Here is a 21,547-nt window from a genome sequence, read left to right on the forward strand (position 1 = left end):
ATATGTAAATATATATTGTATATATATATAATATATAATATTATATATATAATATATAATATATAATATATAATATATAATATATAATATATAATATATAATATATAATATATATAATATTATTATATGTTATATGTTATATTTTATATGTTATATATTATATATTATATATTATATATAATATATTATATATTATATGTTATATATTATATATTATGTATTATATATCTTATATCTTATATCTTATATCTTATATCTATCTTATATATTTTTATATTTATATATTTATATCTAAATATATGAATATATATGACTATATAATTATATAATATATAAATATATATTATACTAATATTATATGTATTATATTATCTTATATCTTATATCTTATATCTTATATCTATCTTATATATTTTTATATTGATATATTTATATCTAAATATATGAATATATATGACTATATAATTATATAATTATATAAATATATATTATGCTAATATTATATTATATTATATTATATTATATTATGCTAATATTATATTATATTACATTACATTATATTACATTATATTATATTATATTATATTATATTATATTATATTATATTATATTATATTATATTATATTATATATATTTCATGAATATTTAAAATATATTTGTTTATATATTAACAAATAACTTTTCTATATCTACTTCTATAACTAAAACCACGACTAACTTTCAACCAATCACTCTTTGTGCTCCTAAAAACTGCGGAATCATGGAGAAGAAGGAAAAAGGAGAGCTAAAAATGACACTTTTTTACTTCTATCTTTATTTCATGTATTAAACACACTAAAATCTGTATTTTTCACTTGAATGCCATATTAAACATTCTACTATTTTTTACTTAATTTTTTTATAAATCTTGGTTTACCCAGGGATATTCGGAAGCTTTTCTGTCGGTGACAATTAAAATTAATACTTTTTTTTGGAGAACGGGACAGACAGAGAAATATCTCTCCGTTTCTGGATTCCTACAAGACCACGGAAATAAAAAATAAAAAATAAAAAATAAAAAATAAAAAATAAAAAATAAAAAATAAAAAATAAAAAATAAAAAATAAAAAATAAAAATAAAAATAAAAAATAAAAAATTAAAAATTAAAAATTAAAAATTAAAAATAAATAAATAATAATTCAAAAAAATTAAATTTAAAAAGGAAAAAGAAAAATGAAAAATGAAAAATGACAAATGAAAAATGAAAAACAAAAAATAAAAAATAAAAAATAAATAAAAAAGAAAAATTAAATATAAAAAATAAAAAATAAATAAATAAAAAAAAAGAAATATAAAATATAAAAAATAAAAAATAAAAATAAAAAATAAATAAATAAAAAATGAAAATGAAAAATGAAAAATGAAAATGAAAAATGAAAAATAAAAAATAAAAAATAAAAAAAGAAAAATAAAAAATAAAAAATAAAAAATAAAAAAATAAGAGAAATTAAATATAAAAAATAAAAAATAAAAAATAAAAATAAAAATAAATAAATAAAAAAATGAAAAATGAAAAATAAAAAAATAAAAAATAAATAATAAATAAAAAAATAAATAAAAAATAAATAATAAAAAAGAAAAATAAAAAAATAAAAAATAAATAAAAAAATGAAATATAAAAAATAAAATATAACAAATTAAATAAATAAATAAATAAATAAATAAATGAAAAATGAAAAATGAAAAAATGAAAAATGAAAAATGAAAAATGAAAAAAAAAAAAAAAAAAAAAAAATGATACACAGAAAAAACTCTAATTCGTGAAAAATCATGGCGGGGGTGAAGCGTTCGAGCTGTGGGTCTGAGCAGAGGCATCCACCGACAAAACCAAGCAGGTTTTGGAGCAGCTGCGATCCCACAAGAAGCTCAAACAGAAAGGAAAATCTCCGTTCCCAGAGCTGATCACAAAAACAAACTGACAGAACCTTCGCCTTTGAGCAACTCATCCTTAAAATAATACCTAAAAAATGATTCCCCGTGCGTTCGTGGCCCATGGACACACCTCTGGGAGGGCTCTGAAAATGGGAGGAGGTGGCAAAAATTTGTGCCTGGGCTGCCACAATTCATAAAAATGAAAAACCACGAGAGGAATGTTTATTTTGGAGAATTCTCCACGGCATGACAAAAGAAAACTCCTCTCCCTACAAAGACTGATAAAAAAACCTATCATATGGTTGGTGCTGCTTTAACATCTCAAATTTTTTCTCTGTGTTGTCTGTTAGGAGGAGTTAGGTAGGGGAAGGAAAGGTTTCTGAAAGTTTTATTCAAGTTTTTTATTCTTGTAGCCCTGTTAATAAAGTTTCTTTATTCCTTTTAAGTTTTAAGGCTGTTTTGCCCTTCTCCTAAGCCATTTCAAACAGCAAAAAATGAGTAATTACCCTGGTGATTTTAGCCAGAGATAAAACCACCACACCCCCCCACCCGAGGCCACCGTGCCCCGTGCATGGAACCGGCCCCTCTGTGACATCAGCCCGGGCCGGTGGCACCGCCAGGGCCACCAGAGGTGACAGCTCCGCTCCGCCTCTGCCACCTGCGCTGGCACCGATGGCTCTGCTGGCCCTGCTCGTCCTGCTGGCCCTGGCCCGGCCCGTGGGGGGCACGTGGGACACCTGCAGGTCGGTGGCCCCGGGGGCTCGGGGACACTCGGGGCTGTCCTGGCACGGATGAGCCCCTCGGGCGTCCCTGTCCCCGCTGTCCCCGAGCAGGGCACCGATGGCTTTGTGCTTCCAGAGGGACCTGCGGGCTCCGGCCCATGCATTTGAACAAGAGCATCGCGATTCCCGAGTACAGACCCTCGCGTTCTGCCAATGTCACCACCCTCGATGTCCTTCCAGGGGCCTGGCCTGGCATTGCCAGCATCCAGGTCACCTCGAAGAACGGCTCGTGGCACATGTGCGCCGGAGCCCTCATCGACCATCACTGGGTCCTCACAGCTGCCCGCTGCTTCCTCGGGGCCAGGTAAGGGGGGACAGGGACAGGGACAGGGACAGGGACAGGGACAGGGACAGGGACAAGGACAAGGACAAGGACAGGGACAGGGATGTGCCCATAGCACGGACAGGGATGTCCCCACAGCAGGATCAAGAATGTCCCCACAGCAGGGACAGGAATATTCCCACAGCAGGAACAGGGATGTGCCCATAGGAAGGACAGGAATGTCCCCAAAACAGGGACAGTGATGTCCCCACAGCAAGGACAGGAATGTCCCCACAGTAGGGACAGTGATGTTCCCCCAGCAGGGACAGTGATGTTCCCGCAGCTGGGACAGTGATGCTCCCACAGCAGGATCAAGAATGTCCCCACAGCAGGGACAATGATGTCCCCACAGCAGGACCAAGAATGTCCCCACAGCAGGACCAAGAATGTCCCCACAGCAGGGACAGGGATGTCCCCACAGCAGGACCAAGAATGTCCCCACAGCAGGACCAAGAATGTCCCCACAGCAGGGACAGGGATGTCCCCACAGCAGGAACAGGTGCCCAGCACTCCCTTGTGCTGCTCCGCTGCTGTCTCCCGCCCCTGCTGTGGGAATCAGAGGGTTGGGAATGGCTGAGCTGTGGCAGCCCCTGGCTCTGCTCCCGGTCACTCCCCACGGCTCTCCCAGGGATATCCACAAGTGGAAGGTGGTGATCGGAGCCACGGATCTGAGCCAGCCGGGCGCCAAGGCCGCGGTGTTCAAGGTCAAGCGGATCCTGGTGCACCGGAGCTACGTGGCCGCCACGGCCAGGAACAACATCGCTCTGCTGCAGCTGGACCAGCCCGTGGAGTGCAGCGACTACATCCAGCTGGGCTGCGTGCCCGACAGCTCCCTGGCAGTGCCCGAGCTCAGAACGTGCTTCATCGCGGGCTGGAGAGCCAGCCCGGACAGCGGTCAGTGCCCGCCGGGACAGGGCCCGGGGCTGCGGGGGGCTCGGCCCGGAGCCCCGGGGCTGGGCCGGGCCCCGCGGGGCCCCCCGAGGTTGCGGTGCTCAGAGCCCTCTGTGCCCGCAGCTCCCGGGCCGCGCCTGGTGCTGCAGGAGGCCAAGGTGCGGCTCATCGACGTCCAGCTGTGCAACAGCAGCCGCTGGTACGGGGGGGCCGTGCACCCCCAGGACCTGTGCGCGGGGTACCCGCGGGGCGGCATCGACACCTGCCAGGTGCGGGCGCGGGGCCAGGGACCCCCTGGAACCCCTCCGAGACAGCCCAGGGACCCCTGGGACCCCTCACATCTATCCCAGGGACCCCTGATCCCAAACAGGATCCCCTGGAACCCTTCAGAGCCAGCCCAGGGACCCCCTGGGACCCCTCAGAGCCAGCCCAAGGACCCCCTGGGACCCCTCAGAGCCAGCCCAGGGACCGCTGGGACCCCTCCGAGCCAGCCCAGGGACCCCCTGGAACCCCTCAGATACAGCCCAGGGACCCCTGGGACCCCTCAGATCCAGCCCAGGGATCCCTGGAACCCCTCAGATCCATCCCAGGGACCCCCTGGAACCCCTCCGAGCCAGCCCAGGGACCCCCTGGGACCCCTCAGAGCCAGCCCAGGGACCCCATTAAACACCTCAGATCCAGCCCAGGGACCCCCTGAACCCCCTCAGAGCCAGCCCAGGGACACCCTGGAACCTCTCACATCCATCCAAGGGATCCCTGATTCCAAATAGGATCCCCTGGAACCCCTCAGAATCAGCCCAGGGACCCCTGACCCTAACCACGATCCCTGAACCCCTCAGAGCCACCCTAGGGACCCCTGGAACTCCTCAGAGCCAGCCCAGGGACCCCCTGGGACCCCTCAGAGATAGCCCAGGGACCCCCTGGAACTCCTCAGAGCCAGCCTAGGGACCCCCTGGGACCCCTCAGAGCCAGCCCAGGGACCCCTGACCCCAAACAATACCTGGCCCCGCCTGGCCCTGGCCCGGTGCCCTCCCAGCCCCAAGGTCCCACCACTGCCGGCTGTCCCTGCCCCATCCGTGTGTCCCTGCCTGTTGTCCCCTTGTCCCCAAGGCCTGGCACTGCGCCCACCCAGCCCAGCCAGTGCTCCCGGCAGCCCCAGGTGTGGAGATCCAGGAATTTCCCTTCCCTGGCCAGCCCTGGATGAGCCCAGCCCGAGCCAGCCCCATCCCGCTCCAGGCTGGAGCCTCCAGAGCGGAGCCTTTCCATGGGAATGCAGCCGGGAATGCGGCTCTGGAAGGGGTTGGGATGGGAAGGGCCAGGCCCAGGGCTGGCAGCAGCTCCTGACCCCTCTCTCCTGGCGCAGGGGGACATTGGGGGTCCCCTGGTCTGCAAGGACAAGAAGGAGGACAAGTTCTGGCTGGTGGGACTGGCCAGCTGGGGCCGAGGCTGCGCCAAGGCCAAGAGAACCGGGATCTTCACCAACACCCAGCACTTCCACACCTGGATCCATGCCCACGCCACCCTGAACCCGGCGCCGTTCTCAGCGAAGTCGGAGCCCACCCTGACCTCGGCCGAGCCACCACAAACGAAGCCAGACGGCGCCACGGCCGTCACCATCCCGAAACGGACCCTGAGGCATTTCCTTGGGAAGCTGCTGGAGGTGTTGGAGCTCCTCAAGAGCAGATCGGGGTGAGCGGGAGGAAGAGCAGATCCCGTTCTGGCCGCGGAGCATCTCCAGCAGCCCCAGCTGGGGCCGTGGCCGTGGGGACAAAGCCACCCCCGGTGCCCAGGGCCCTGCCCTTGCTCCCGCCCTGAGGCCTCACGGATGCTCCAGTTGATTTAATCCTTGGAATAAAGTTGCGTTCCCGATGAGTTGGGGTTTAGAGATGGAATTAATGGTAGTTTTTGGATTTAATCCTTGGAATAAAGTTGTGTTCCTGATGAGTTGGGGTTTAGAGATGGAATTAATGGTAGTTTTTGGATTTAATCCTCGGAATAAAGTTGTGTTCCTGATGAGTTGGGGTTTAGGGATGGAATTTTTGGATTTAATCTTTGGAATAAAGTTGTTTTCCCTATGGATGGGGGTTTAGGGATGGAAATAATGATAATTTTTGGATTTAATCCTTGGAATAAAGTTGTGTTCCCGATGAGTTGGGGTTTAGAGATGGAATTAATGGTAGTTTTTGGATTTAATCCTTGGAATAAAGTTGCATTCCCTACAGGCAGGGAGCTTTGAGATGGAATTAATGGTAATTTTTGATTTAATCCTTGGAATAAAGTTGTGTTCCCGATGAGTTGGGGTTTAGAGATGGAATTAATGGTAGTTTTTGGATTTAATCCTCAGAATAAAGTTGTGCTCCTGATGAGTTGGGGTTTAGGGATGGAATTTTTGGATTTAATCTTTGGAATAAGTTGTGTTGCCGATGAGTTGGGGTTTAGGGATGGAATTAATGGTAGTTTTTGGATTTAATCCTTGGAATAAAGTTGTGTTCCCGATGAGTTGGTGTTTAGGGACAGAATTTAATAATATTTAAATAATTTAAAATTTAAATAATATTTAGTAGTGTTTGTTAAGTGTATGTTAGTGTTTGGTTTATTGCAATGATTTCTTTTTTGTTTTTTAGAATTATTGTGGTAACTTTTTCCTTAGATACTTCCAAATTTTCTTTGGGTTTTGAATTTGTTGATGTGAAAATTTTTAGGTTGAGGGATTAGAAAATTTTTTGAAGGGTTTTGGTTGGTGATCCTCGAACCAAACCCAAGCTCCCGCTCCTTCCCACTTGGAAACACGAAAGGCAAAGATCAGGGGTTAAAAATAATTTATTGGAAACAGCCATGAGAAAGGGAATTAATTATTTGCAGGGAAATTAATTAAGAAAAGTGTAAGACAAAGCAGTGATTTCCATGGAAAATTTATCCCCACTGGAGAAAATGCCCTTATCCATGGAAGTGAGAGTCCCTTGGCCCCTGGGGTCTCGGACGTGCCCCACTCCCAGCTACTGGAAAAAAATGATTCCAAAATAATTTCCAAATATTCCGGAATCAGGACGCCCATTAATCCACATTTTCAGCCCGATTCAGTCTCCTGGGGAAAACAGGGATGGGACGATCCGGGAAAAATGAGCGGGGTTGGGCTCTGGTTTGGGGGGGACGAGGGGGAGCCAGGGAGGGCTGGAGGGAGGGGAGGGGAGGATGGGCCGGGCAGGTGGAGAGAGGGAGAAACTTCTCCAGGCCAGGATTCCTCCAGCAGAGCCTCGGCTGTGCCATTCCCGGGAAAAGCCGTCGGGAGGGACGGGAATGGCAGCAGCCGGGGATCCCGGGCTGCTGGGCAGGTGCTGGAGGTGCCACCCAGGGCTGTCCCCGCTGTCCCCAGCTCCTGTCTCTGAGCTGCCGGGACCCCCCATCCCAACCCTCAGGGACCCAGTTGGGATCCCTGGATTTGGGATATTCCCTCTGCTCCAGCGGGATGGCGGCTCCCAGGAGCTCTCCTGGCTCTGGAGAAGCTGCCGGAGCTCCTGGAACAGGTCAGGATCCCATCCAAGAAAATCCCACTCGGAGCACAGCACCAGCAGCTTTGGGGTCTCCCCCACCCCACCCCATCTCCCCACATCTTCCCCGAGCTCTGGGGCAGCCCCGAGGCCGAGCCGGGCGCTTTGGGGGACGGAGCTGGGAAGTTTTGGGGCGTCAGCGCAGGGAGCAGCGGCAGCAGGAAGGTTTGGGGCTGCAGCCGGGGGCGCAGCAGGGCTGCAGCTCGGCGTCCCCACCCTTGGCCATCTGGCTGTCCCCAAACTTGAGGCGCTGCTCCAGGACCACCTTGCGCAGGGTGATGTCCCGGAGCACCCCCAGCAGCTCGGAGCTCACCGCAGAATCTTCCAGAAGATCGTAGTTCTCGCCGGGATCTGTCTCCAGGTCGAAGAGCAGCGGGGGCAGGTGAGGCGTCAGCGGGGTGACGCCGTGGCACGCCTGGTCCGGCGTCGTGTCGCTGTGGAAAGAACCTGGAGAACACAAGCAGGGCTGAGCATCCAAAATTCCCAAAAATTCCCAAAAATTCCCAAAAATTCCCAAAAATTCCCAAAAATTCCCAAAAATTCCCAAAATTCACGGAATTCCCCAAATTCCCAAAAATTCCCAAAATTTCCCAAATTCCCAAAAATTCCCAAAAATTCTCCAAATTCCCAAAAATTCCCCAAAATTCCCCAAAATTCAAAAAAATTCCCCAAAATTCAAAAAAACTCCCCAAACTCCCCAAAATTCCCAAAAATTCCCAAAAATTCCCAAAAATTCTCCAAATTCCCAAAAATTCCCCAAAATTCCCAAAAATTCCCCAAAATTCCCAAAAATTTACCAAATTCCCAAAAATTCCCCAAACTCCCCAAAATTCCCAAAATTCCCCAAATTCCCAAAAATTCCCCAAACTCCCCAAAAATTCCCAAAATTCCCTCCCAAATTCCCAAAAATTCCCCAAATTCCCCAAATTCCCCAAAATTCCCAAACTCCCAAATTCCCAAAAATTCCCCAAAATTCCCCAAAATTCCCCAAAATTCCCAAAAATTCCCCAACAAAATTCCCACAGAATTCCCAAAAATTCCCAAAAATTCCCAAAAATTCCCAAAAATTCCCAAAATCAATTCCCCAGAATTCCCACAGAATTCCCAATATTCCCAAGAATCAAAAAAATTCCCCAAATTCCCCAAATTCCCCAAATTCCCCAAATTCCCAAAAATTCCCCAAAATTCCCCCAAATTCCCCAAATCCCCAAAATTCCCCAAATTCCCCAAATTCCCAACCATTCCCAAAAATTCCCAAAAATTCCCCAAAATCCAAAAAATTCCCCAAATTCCCAAAAATTCCCCAAATTCCCAGAATTTTCCCAAAATTCCCCAAATTCCCCAAATCCCCCAAATCCCCAAAATTCCCCAAATTCCCCAAATCCCCCAAATTCCCCAAATTCCCAAAAATTCCCAAAATTCCAAAAAATTCCGCAAATTCCCAAAAAATTCAAAAAAATTCCCAAAAATTCCCCAAAATTCCCCAAAATTCCCAAAAAATCCCAAAAATTCCCAAAAATTCCCCAAAATTCCCCAAAATTCCCCAAATCGCCCCTGGGAGGCTGCACCCACCTTGGGTGAAGAAATGAGCCTTGTACTTGCCCAGGCGGACGGCGAAGGGGCCGTGCAGGGGGTCCGGGGATGGAGGGTAGAAGAACACGGCCTGGCGGGGGCTCTGGGGAGAAGATTCCAGAAATTACCATTTCTCTCTTTGTCCTATTCTATATGTCTTCCGTATGTATTAATATATAATATAATAATATGTATTAATCTTATCTGGAAGCAGGAAAGCTTCCAAATATCCCTGGGAAAAGCAGGGTTTATAAAAAAAAGGGAGTTGGAAAGTAGCAGAATGGTTAGTATGCGACTGAAGGGAAAAATAGAGATTTTGGAGGATTTATAAATTTAAAATTTATAATTTATTAATTATTAATAATAAGATATAATAGATAATAAAATTATATTAGATTATATTCTATATATAATCTATATAAATAATTATAGATTATATATATTATGTATTTTATAAATGTAATATAATATAATATAATATAATATAATATAATATAATATAATATAATATAATATAATATAATATTAGTATAATATAGTATAATATGCAATATATAATATAATATAATATAATATAATATAATATAATATAATATAATATAATACAATACAATATTATATTATATTATATTATATTATATTATATTATATTATATTATATTATATTATATTATATTATATTATATTATATATATAAAATATATAATATATAATATATAATGTATATATTACATAATATACAATATTATATATATACAATACATATAATATAATATAATATAATATAATATAATATAATATAATATAATATAATATTATATAATATAATATAATATTATATAATATAATATATAATACACATAATATAATAAAAATATAATATATAATAATATTAATATAATTATTAACATTAATCAATATCTATTATAAATAGATGGAAGAAAAAAAAGTAATTACGTAAGTAGATATAAAATACTTATTTTTAATCTATAAAAACAATACACGTGTCTATTTTTGTTTATTAAATAAAATTAACTAAATTAAATTAATTAAAACTAATTAAGTAAAAATAGATATAAAGATGAAACAACCACGTGGTTCAGAGCCGTTTTGTGCCGTCAGAGCCAAAGAAGACAAAGTTATGATGAATTAAATTTGTGCCAAGTTTTGTGATAACATCCTAATTAACAAGATTAATTAACATTAATTAATTAACAAGATCCTAACGAGCTTTAGAGTTTTCCTCCTGACCCCAAAGAACTGAAATAAACAGAACTCCCCTTGAAGAAATATCCCAAAAAACCTCAGCTCAGAGGAAATCCAGCAATCAAAACAGAGAAAAAAAAAGTTTCAGGGTCACATTTACTAAATAAATTTATTTATTAATTAATTTATTAGTTCTATTAATAATATTTTAATTTATGGGCGAACTGAACCAGCCTTCTGGAGTTAAAAGAATGATAATATCTGGGTTTTTTGTGGATAAAATTATATTCTATAATATAAATATATTATTATATATTTAATTAAATGATATTATATTTATAATTTTTATATATAAAATTTATTCTAATTTTTGGATTATTTTGTCCACTCATATCTTGCCTTGAATTCTATACATATTATTTATATATTAATAAATATAATTTTATAAATAATTAATTTACATATTCATAGGTACAATTTTATATATGAAGATATTGTTTATATAGTCACAGATATAATTTTATATATAAATATATTTATAAATTATATAATAAATAAAATAATAGATATATAAAAATAAAGGAAAATAAATATTTCATTAGTGATATATATATATATTTACACATATAATTTCATATGAAAATATATAAATTATATAAGAAATAAAAAAGTATATATTAAAATAAAATTAAAAATAAATTTAAATAAATTTATTTAAATTAAAAATAAATTCTGGGAATAAAAACTAATGAAAATATTGTAAATAAATAAATGAATGCTTTAATTATATTTATATATTTATATAAATATGTATATATATTTATAAATGATATCAGGAATAAAATAATATATTTTATAATATATTATTTTATTTTATTTATGTTTTATCTATTTATCTATCCGTTTATCTATTTATATATTTATATTATTATTGTTGTTATATATTATTTTATATTATTTATATTATATAAAATAAAATAAAATTAAATTAAATTAAATAAGAATAAAATAAAATAACAAAATAGAACAAAATAAAACAAAAAATAAAATAAAATAAAATAAAATAAAATAAAATAAAATAAAATAAAATAAAATAAAATAAAATAAAACAAAATGATACAATAAAGTGAAATGAAATGAAATGAAATAAAATAAAATGAAATTGAATAAAATGAAATATAACGAAATAAAATAAAGTAAAATAAAATAAAATAAAATGATAAAATGAAATGAAATGAAAAGAAATAAAGTGAAATAAAAGAAAATAAAGTGAAATGAAAGAAAATAAAGTGAAATAAAAGAAAATAATGTGAAATAAAATGAAATAAAGTGAAATAAAGTGAAATAAAAGAAAAAAAAAGTGAAATAAAAGAAAATAAAGTGAAATAAAGTGAAATAATGTGAAATAATGTGAAATAATGTGAAATAATGTGAAATAATGTGAAATAATGTGAAATAATGTGAAATAATGTGAAATAATGTGAAATAATGTGAAATAATGTGAAATAAAATAAAATAAAATAAAATAAAATAAAATAAAATTAAATTAAATTAAATTAAATTAAATTAAATTAAATTAAATTAAATTAAATGAGCAGGACTCACCTTCCCCTCCCCGAAGAGCAGCGGGCTCAGGTCGAATCCGTCCAGGGCCACCTTGGGCAGGGCAGCGCCAGCCAGGGCGCTCAGGGTGGGCAGCACGTCCAGGGCACTCGCCAGCTCGTGGGTCACACCTGGCACGGCACGGAGCCGGCTGTGCCACCCTGCGGCTCCTGGCACACACCTGGGACACCTGGCACACCTGGCACACACCTGGGACACCTGGCACACCTGGGACACACCTGGCACACCTGGCACACCTGGCACAGCTCAGCACGTCCAGGGCACTCGCCAGCTCGTGGGTCACTCCTGGCACGGCACGGAGCCGGCTGTGCCACCCTGCGGCTCCTGGCACACACCTGGCACACCTGGCACACCTGGCACACACCTGGCACCCACCTGGCACACACGTGGCACACACCTGGCACACACCTGGCACACCTGAGACACACCTGACACACACCTGACACACCTGGCACACACCTGACACACCTGGCACACCTGGCACAGCTCAGCACGTCCAGGGCACTCGCCAGCTCGTGGGTCACTCCTGGCACGGCACGGAGCCGGCTGTGCCACCCTGCGGCTCCTGGCACACACCTGGCACACCTGGCACACACCTGGCACACACGTGGCACACACCTGGCACACACCTGACACACCTGGCACACCTGGCACAGCTCAGCACGTCCAGGGCACTCGCCAGCTCGTGGGTCACTCCTGGCACGGCACGGAGCCGGCTGTGCCACCCTGCGGCTCCTGGCACACACCTGGGACACCTGGCACACCTGGGACACACCTGGGACACCTGGCACACCTGGGACACACCTGGCACACCTGGCACACCTGGCACACACCTGGCACACCTGAGACATACCTGACACACACCTGGCACACCTGGCACACACCTGGCACACCTGAGACACACCTGACACACACCTGGCACACCTGGCACACACCTGGCACATACGTGGCACACACCTGGCACACACCTGACACACACCTGGCACACCTGAGACACACCTGACACACACCTGGCACACCTGGCACACACCTGACACACACGTGGCACACCTGAGACACACCTGGCACACACCTGACACACACCTGGCACACACCTGGCACACCTGAGACACACCTGGCACACACCTGACACACCTGGCACACCTGGCACAGCTCAGCACGTCCAGGGCACTCGCCAGCTCGTGGGTCACACCTGGCACGGCACGGAGCCGGCTGTGCCACCCTGCGGCTCCTGGCACACACCTGGCACACCTGGCACACCTGGCACACACCTGGCACACACCTGACACAGCTGGCACACAGCTGGCACACACCTGACACACCTGGCACACCTGGGACACACCTGGCACACACCTGGCACACACGTGGCACACACCTGACACACACCTGACACACCTGGCACACACCTGGCATACACCTGACACACCTGGCACACCTGGCACAGCTCAGCACGTCCAGGGCACTCGCCAGCTCGTGGGTCACACCTGGCACGGCACGGAGCCGGCTGTGCCACCCTGCGGCTCCTGGCACACACCTGGCACACCTGGCACACCTGGGACACACCTGGCACACACCTGGGACACCTGGCACACCTGAGACACACCTGACACACACCTGGCACACCTGGCACACACCTGGCACACCTGAGACACACCTGACACACACCTGGCACACCTGGCACACACCTGGCACATACGTGGCACACACCTGGCACACACCTGACACACACGTGGCACACCTGAGACACACCTGGCACACACCTGACACACCTGGCACACCTGGCACAGCTCAGCACGTCCAGGGCACTCGCCAGCTCGTGGGTCACACCTGGCACGGCACGGAGCCGGCTGTGCCACCCTGCGGCTCCTGGCACACACCTGGCACACCTGGCACACCTGGGACACACCTGGCACACACCTGGGACACCTGGCACACCTGGGACACACCTGGCACACCTGGCACACCTGGCACACACCTGGCACACCTGAGACACACCTGACACACACCTGGCACACCTGGCACACACCTGGCACATACGTGGCACACACCTGGCACACACCTGACACACACGTGGCACACCTGAGACACACCTGGCACACACCTGACACACCTGGCACACCTGGCACAGCTCAGCACGTCCAGGGCACTCGCCAGCTCGTGGGTCACACCTGGCACGGCACGGAGCCGGCTGTGCCACCCTGCGGCTCCTGGCACACACCTGGCACACCTGGCACACCTGGGACACACCTGGCACACACCTGGGACACCTGGCACACCTGGGACACACCTGGCACACCTGGCACACCTGGCACACACCTGGCACACCTGAGACACACCTGACACACACCTGGCACACCTGGCACACACCTGGCACATACGTGGCACACACCTGGCACACACCTGACACACACGTGGCACACCTGAGACACACCTGGCACACACCTGACACACCTGGCACACCTGGCACAGCTCAGCACGTCCAGGGCACTCGCCAGCTCGTGGGTCACACCTGGCACGGCACAGAGCCGGCTGTGCCACCCTGCGGCTCCTGGCACACACCTGGCACACCTGGCACACCTGGGACACACCTGGCACACACCTGGCACACACGTGGCACACACCTGGCACACCTGGCACACCTGGGACACACCTGGCACACACCTGGCACACACGTGGCACACACCTGACACACCTGGCACACCTGGCACAGCTCAGCACGTCCAGGGCACTCGCCAGCTCGTGGGTCACACCTGGCACGGCACGGAGCCGGCTGTGCCACCCTGCCTGGCACAGCTGGCACACACCTGGCACACACCTGGGACACACCTGACACACCTGATACACACCTGAGACACCTGGCACACCCCTGCCACAGCATGACACACACCTGGCACACCCCTGGCACGCCTGGCACACACCTGGCACAGCTGGCACACACCTGGCACACACCTGGCACACCCCTGGCACGCCTGGCACACACCTGGCACACCCCTGCCACAGCCTGACACACACCTGGCACACCCCTGGCACGCCTGGCACACCCCTGGCACACCTGGCACACACCTGGCACAGCTGGCACACAGCTGGCACACAGCTGGCACACCCCTGGCACACCCCTGGCACACACCTGGCACAGCTGGCACAGCTGGCACACCCCTGGCACACCCCTGGCACACCTGGCACAGCTGGCACACCCCTGGCACACACCTGGCACAGCTGGCACAGCTGGCACACCCCTGGCACACCCCTGGCACACCTGGCACACCCATCAGGGCTCACCTGGCGCGATCCTGCCCGGCCAGTAGGCCATGGCCGGCTCCCTCATGCCACCCTCGTAGGTCGTGCCCTTGCCACACCTGAGGTGGCCGGCGCTGCCCCCGCGGGCCATGCGCAGCGTGGAGGGGCTGGGGACAAGGAACGGTGACACCTCCAGGTGCCACCAGGTGCCACCCCGGGTGCCACGGACAGGGCTGGGTGGTGTCAGGGACAGGGCTGGTCTGGTGCCACCACAGGTGCCACCACTGGGTGCCAGGGACAGGGCTGGGCGGTGCCACCACCGGGTGCCACCAGGTGCCACCTCCAGGTGCCACACGGGTGCAAAGTTCAGGGCCGGGCAGTGCCAGGGACAGGGCTGGGCGGTGCCACCACCGGGTGCCACCAGGTGCCACTTCCAGGTGCCAGGGACAGGGACAGGGACAGGACCGGGCGGTACCAGGGAGAGGGAGAGGGAGAGGGACAGGGACAGGAGCAGGGACAGGGGATACCAGGGACAGGGACAGGGACAGGGACAGGCGGTACCAGGGACAGGGACAGGGACAGGGACAGGGACAGGGACAGGGACAGGGACAGGGACAGGGACAGGGACAGGCGGTACCAGGGACAGGGACAGGGACAGGGACAGGGACAGGGACAGGGACAGGCGGTACCAGGGACAGGGACAGGGACAGGGACAGGCGGTACCAGGGACAGGGACAGGGACAGGACAGGGGGTACCAGGGACAGGGACAGGGACAGGGACAGGACAGGGGGTACCAGGGACAGGGACAGGGACAGGGACAGGACCGGGCGGTACCAGGGAGAGGGAGAGGGAGAGGGACAGGGACAGGAGCAGGGACAGGGGATACCAGGGACAGGGACAGGGACAGGGACAGGCGGTACCAGGGACAGGGACAGGGACAGGGACAGGGGACAGGGACAGGGACAGGGACAGGGACAGGGACAGGACAGGGACAGGGACAGGGACAGGCGGTACCAGGGACAGGGACAGGGACAGGGACAGGGACAGGCGGTACCAGGGACAGGGACAGGGACAGGGACAGGGACAGGGACAGGGACAGGGACAGGACAGGGGGTAGCAGGGACAGGGACAGGGACAGGGACAGGACAGGGGGTACCAGGGACAGGACAGGGACAGGGACAGGACAGGGGGTACCAGGGACAGGGGGTACCAGGGACAGGGACAGGGACAGGGGGTACCAGGGACAGGGACAGGGACAGGGACAGGGACAGGACTGGGCGGTGCCAGCGCAGCTCTGGCTCCCCGAGGGTGGCACAAGGGGGTGGCACAGCCCAGCCGGGCACCCCACAGCGGGGTCACACACACGGGGGGAACCGGGGGGACTGCGGCTGGCACGGGGGGGGACCAAACCCAGGTGACATTTGGGGTGTCCCACCAAGCCCAGGTGACATTTGGGGATGACCCAAACCCAGGGACATTTGGGGGTGTCATACCAGACCCAGGTGACATTTGGGATGTACCAAGCCCAGATGACACTGGAGGTGTCCCACCAGACCCAGGTGACATTTGGGGTGTCACACACCTGACCCAAACCCAGATGACATTTGGGGTGACCCAGACCCAGGTGACATTTGGGGTGTCCCACCAAACCCAGATGACATTTTGGGTGTCCCACCAAACCCAGATGACATTGGGGGTGTCCCACAAACACAGGGGACATTTGGGGATGTCCCACCAAACCCAGGTGACACTGGAGGTGTCCCACCAAACCCAGATGACATTGGGGGTGTCCCACCAAACCCAGGTGACACTGGAGGTGTCCCACCAGACCCAGGTGACACTTGGGGATGTCCCACAAACCCAGGTGACATTTGGGATGTCCCACCAAACTCAGGTGACATTTGGAGGTGCCCCACCAAACCCAGGTGACATTTGGGATGTCCCACCAAACCCAGATGACATTTGGAGTGTCCCACCAGACCCAGGTGACATTTGAGGTGTCCCCCACTGTGCCCCCACCCCTCACCCGTTGTCGGAGGTGAAGAACAGCAGCGTGGAGCTCTCCAGGCCGTTGTCCCGCAGCGCCTGCAGCAGCTGCCCCACGGAGTCATCGAACTCGGCCAGCGCGTCCCCGAAGGGCCCGCGCCGCGTCCGCCCCGCGAATTCCCGGCTGGAAAACTGCGGGTAGTGCGTGTGCTGGGGAAGGAGCGCCAGGATCGGACAGGGGACAGGGGACAGGAGCCTGACTTGTCCCCGAGCCTCGGTGGTGGGGAGGTCCATGGAGGGGAACAGGGAAGCTCCAGAAAGAAGTGGCCTAAGAGCACCATTCCAATGGGATTTGTGTGGGAATGGCATCCCCAGGTCATGCAGGAGCAGATTTTGGGGTGGCGGGAGGGGAGATGCTTCCCTGTTCTCCTTGTGGACCTCCCCAGGGATCCCTTTTTCCCTTTTTCCCTTTTTCCCTTTCTCCCTTTCTCCCTTCCCTTCCCTTCCCTTCCCTTCCCTTCCCTTCCCTTCCCTTCCCTTCCCTTCCCTTCCCTTCCCTTCCCTTCCCTTCCCTTCCCTTCCCGCACCTTCCCGCACCTTCCCGCACCTTCCCTTCCCTTCCCTTCCCTTCCCTTCCCTTCCCTTCCCGCACCTTCCCGCACCTTCCCGCACCTTCCCGCACCTTCCCGCACCTTCCCGCACCTTCCCTTCCCTTCCCTTCCCGCACCTTCCCTTCCCGCACCTTCCCTTCCCTTCCCTTCCCTTCCCTTCCCTTCCCTTCCCTTCCCTTCCCTTCCCTTCCCTTCCCTTCCCTTCCCTTCCCTTCCCTTCCCTTCCCTTCCCTTCCCTTCCCTTCCCTTCCCTTCCCTTCCCTTCCCTTCCCTTCCCTTCCCTTCCCTTCCCTTCCCTTCCCTTCCCTTCCCTTCCCTTCCCTTCCCTTCCCTTCCCTTCCCTTCCCTTCCCTTCCCTTCCCTTCCCTTACCTTCCCGCACCTTCCCGCACCTTCCCGCACCTTCCCTTCCCTTCCCTTCCCTTCCCTTCCCTTCCCTTCCCTTCCCGCACCTTCCCGCACCTTCCCGCACCTTCCCGCACCTTCCCTTCCCGCACCTTCCCTTCCCGCACCTTCCCTTCCCGCACCTTCCCTTCCCGCACCTTCCCTTCCCTTCCCCTTTTCCCATTTCTTTTCCCTTTTCCCTTCCCATCTCCTTTCCTTTTCCCATTCCCTTTTTTCCTTTTCCCTTTACCTTCTCTCTTCTCTTCTCCCTCTTCCCTTTTCCCATTCCCCTTTCCGCTTCCCCCTTCCCTTTTCTCTTTCCCATTTCCCTTTCCCTTCCCCATTTCCCATTCCCCCTTCCCTTTCCCATTCCACTTTCCCCCTTCCCTTTTCCCTTTCCCATTCCCCCTTCCCCTTTTCCCATTCCATTTTCCCCCTTCCCTTTCCCTTTTCCCATTCCCCTTTCCTCTGTCCCTTCCCCTTTTCCCAATTCCCTTTCCCTTCTCCATTTTCCCATTTCCCTTTCCCTTCCCCTTTTCCCTTTCCCTTCTCCTTTTCCTTCCCCTTTCCCATTTCCCCTTCCCTTTCCCCATTTCCCCTTCCCTTTCCCATTCCCCTTTTCCCATTTCCCTTTCCCTTCCCCTTTTCCCTTTCCCATTCCCCTTTCCCCCTTCCCTTTTCCCATTCCCCTTTCCCTCTCCCCTCTCCCTTTCCCTTCCCCTTTTTCCCTCTCCCTTTTCCCATTCCCCTTTCCCATTCCCCTTTCCCCCTTCCCTTTTCCCATTCCCCTTTCCCTCTCCCCTCTCCCCTCTCCCTTTTCCCTTTCCCTTCCCCTTTTTCCCTCTCCCTTTTCCCATTCCCCTTTCCCTTCACCTTTTCCCTTTCCCATTCCCATTCCCCTTCCCCCCTCCCTCCCTCCCCAATTTCCCGGAACCCCCTCCCGGTTTTCCCCACATGGGAAGCGTAGTAGAGCAGGAAGGGCCGGCGGTGGCGGGCGCAGTCGGCGATGAAATCCCGGGAGAATTTGTTGTAGAGGGGCACGAGCTCGGGGAAGGAGACGGGCTGCTGGATGATGCTGAGGTTCCAGAGCAGCGGCAGCGGCACCACGCCCTGGTCGCACGTCCCGAAACATTTGGTGTCCGGAGGGAAGCAGGTCAGGTTCTGGCACGGACCCTGGGGAACGCCACGGGGGGTTTGTTTTTATTGGGGAGGGGGAGGAATGGGATGGGAGGTGGGGAGGTGGTCGGGGTTGTCAGTGTGGCACCCCCTGTTAGAGAGTGGGGAGAGGGACAGGGTATGGAGAGGGGTCTGGGGGGAACAGAGAGGGGTCTGGGGGGAACAGAGAGGGGTCTGGGGGCACGGAGAGGGGTCTGGGGGAACAGAAAGGGGTCTGGGGGCACAGAGAGGGGTCTGGGGGCACAGAGAGGGGTCTGGGGGCACGGAGAGGGGTCTGGGGGCACGGAGAGGGGTCTGGGGGGAACAGAAAGGGGTCTGGGGGCACGGAGAGGGGTCTGGGGGCACGGAGAGGGGTCTGGGGGCACGGAGAGGGGTCTGGGGGCAAAGAGAGGGGTCTGGGGGGCACAGAAAGGGGTCTGGGGGCATGGAGAGGGGTCTGGGGGCAAAGAGAGGGGTCTGGGGAGCACAGAAAGGGGTCTGGGGGCACAGAGAGGGGTCTGGGGGCACAGAGAGCGGTCTGGAGGGCACAGAAAGGGGTCTGGGGGCACAGAGAGGGGTCTGGGGGGCACAGAAAGGGGTCTGGGGGCATGGAGAGGGGTCTGGGGGCATGGAGAGGGGTCTGAGTGGCACAAAGAGGGGACAGAGGGGCACAAAGCGGGAACAGAAGGCCACAGCGACCAGCCAGGAGCCCAGGGGGGAGCTTTTCCCACCCTAAAAGCGGCCCAGGATTGAGCTGTTCCCAACCAAGCCCCTACCCCGCACACCTGGAGCCCCTCACCTGGTCATGGGAGTAGGGCACCCCCAGGAAGTGATCGAAGCCCTGGTGCACGGGCAGGAAGGAGCCGTTGATGCCATAACCCAGGTGCCACTTGCCAACCATGGCCGTGGCGTAGCCCTGAGCCTTCAGCACCTCGGCCACGGTGACCTCGGCCAGGGGGAGCCCCCCCCGGGAGCCCGGATCGAACACCCCGGGATAAATCCCGGAGCGCACCGGGAGGCGGCCGGTCAGCAGCGCGGCCCTGCGGGAGCGGGGACACGGGACATCAGCGGCGACAGGCGGGACACCGAGGGGTCAGCACCGAGTCTGTCCCCGGACACCGAGGGGTCAGCACTGAGTGTCTGTCCCGGGACACCGAGGGGTCAGCACTGAGTGTCTGTCCCGGGACACCGAGGGGTCAGCACTGTCCGTCTGTCCCGGGACACCGAGGGGTCAGCACTGAGTGTCTGTCCCGGGACACCGAGGGGTCAGCACTGTCCGTCTGTCCCGGGACACTGAGGGGTCAGCACCGAGTGTCTGTCCCGGGACACCGCAGGTCCATGACCGCCCGTTTATCCCGGGATACGTTTGGTTTATCCCCTCATCTATCCCGGGACACGGCGGGTTTATCCCGGACCTGTTTTCCGCAGGACGCAGCGGGTTTATTCCCCTGTCTCTCCCGGGACACGGCAAGTTTGTCTCCCCATTCCTCCCGGGACACCGCAAGTTTGTCCGCCGCCCGATCCTCCCGGTACCACGGCTCCATCCCCTCCCGGATCCCGCCGCTCCATCTCCTCCCGATCCTCCCGGTACCATGGCTCCATCCCCTCCCGATCCTCCCGGGTCCCGCCGCTCCATCCCCTCCCGTTTATCCCGGGTCCCGCCGCTCCATCCCCTCCCGGGTCCCGCCGCTCCATCCCCTCCCGTTTATCCCGGATCCCGCCGCTCCATCCCCTCCCGGGTCCTGCCGCTCCATCCCCTCCCATTTATCCCGGGTCCCGCCGCTCCATCCCCTCCCGGGTCCCTCCGCTCCATCCCCTCCCGGGTCCCGTCGCTCCATCCCCTCCCGGGTCCCGCCGCTCCATCCCCGGCGCTCCCTCCCGTTTATCCCGGGTCCCGCCGCTCCATCCCCTCCCGGGTCCCGCCGCTCCCTCCCGGTTGCCGCCGCGGGGGCCGTACCGGGACGGGCTGCAGACGGCGGCGCCGCTGTAGAAATCGGTGAAGCGCAGCCCGCGGGCCGCCAGCCAGTCCAGGTTCGGTGTGGCGGACGAAGGGTGTCCGTAGCTACCCAGGTCCCCGTAGCCCAGATCGTCCGCCAGCACCAGCACGAAGTTGGGGCGAGCGGCGGCCGCGGCTCGCAGGGGCAGCGGCAGCAGCAGCAGCAGCAGCACCCAGGGGTGCAGCAGCCCCCAGGGGTGCAGCCAGGGGTGCTGGCGGCCCTGCGGCCCCATGGCGCTGTCCCGGTTGTCGCCGGGTGTCCCGGTGCCGGCCCGGGCTGTCCCCGCACTGTCCCGGGGCCGTCCCGGCAGTGGCCCAGCT

The 21,547-nt window shown here is 50.8% G+C and overlaps 2 protein-coding genes across 3 annotated transcripts; one reads left to right on the forward strand and one right to left on the reverse strand.

Annotated features, from left to right (window-relative positions):
* Positions 1-2,778: 2,778 nt before the first annotated feature.
* Positions 2,779-5,712, forward strand: LOC148184386 (acrosin-like). Its single transcript, XM_088055455.1, has 4 exons — positions 2,779-2,999; positions 3,646-3,911; positions 4,032-4,177; positions 5,272-5,712. The coding sequence occupies exons 1-4, from the start codon at positions 2,794-2,796 to the stop codon at positions 5,599-5,601; spliced, it is 948 nt and encodes a 315-aa protein (XP_087911581.1). The 5' UTR covers positions 2,779-2,793; the 3' UTR covers positions 5,602-5,712.
* A 998-nt stretch (positions 5,713-6,710) lies between these two features.
* On the reverse strand, positions 6,711-21,547 carry ARSA (arylsulfatase A). 2 transcript variants are annotated; one of them, XM_088055453.1, is made up of 8 exons: positions 21,188-21,547; positions 20,030-20,270; positions 19,030-19,248; positions 17,122-17,273; positions 15,137-15,261; positions 11,840-11,967; positions 9,029-9,131; positions 6,711-7,903 (listed from the first exon to the last, which is right to left on the reverse strand). In XM_088055453.1, the coding sequence occupies exons 1-8, from the start codon at positions 21,457-21,459 to the stop codon at positions 7,593-7,595; spliced, it is 1,551 nt and encodes a 516-aa protein (XP_087911579.1). In that variant the 5' UTR covers positions 21,460-21,547; the 3' UTR covers positions 6,711-7,592. The 2 variants fall into 2 exon arrangements, with proteins under 2 accessions (XP_087911579.1, XP_087911578.1); XM_088055452.1 differs by having other exon boundaries at positions 17,122-17,291.

The sequence above is a fragment of the Pseudopodoces humilis genome, chromosome 5 (genome assembly GCF_049639895.1).
Source record: "Pseudopodoces humilis isolate 2021_Gansu_Grassland_sample_001 chromosome 5, ASM4963989v1, whole genome shotgun sequence".
Lineage (NCBI taxonomy): Eukaryota > Metazoa > Chordata > Aves > Passeriformes > Paridae > Pseudopodoces > Pseudopodoces humilis.

Bases quoted from the DNA above. Each gene is read 5' to 3' on its own strand.
- LOC148184386 (XM_088055455.1), top strand. From the start codon at position 2,794: ATGCATTTGAACAAGAGCATCGCGATTCCCGAGTACAGACCCTCGCGT. The intron at 3,912-4,031 runs GTCAGTGCCCGC...CTGTGCCCGCAG, and splicing joins GAGAGCCAGCCCGGACAGCG to CTCCCGGGCCGCGCCTGGTG. The intron at 4,178-5,271 runs GTGCGGGCGCGG...CTCCTGGCGCAG, and splicing joins GCGGCATCGACACCTGCCAG to GGGGACATTGGGGGTCCCCT.
- ARSA (XM_088055452.1), bottom strand. From the start codon at position 21,459: ATGGGGCCGCAGGGCCGCCAGCACCCCTGGCTGCACCCCTGGGGGCTG. The intron at 9,132-11,839 runs GTGAGTCCTGCT...TCTTCTCCCCAG, and splicing joins TGCTCTTCGGGGAGGGGAAG to AGCCCCCGCCAGGCCGTGTT. The intron at 7,904-9,028 runs GTGGGTGCAGCC...TGTGTTCTCCAG, and splicing joins GGCTCATTTCTTCACCCAAG to GTTCTTTCCACAGCGACACG.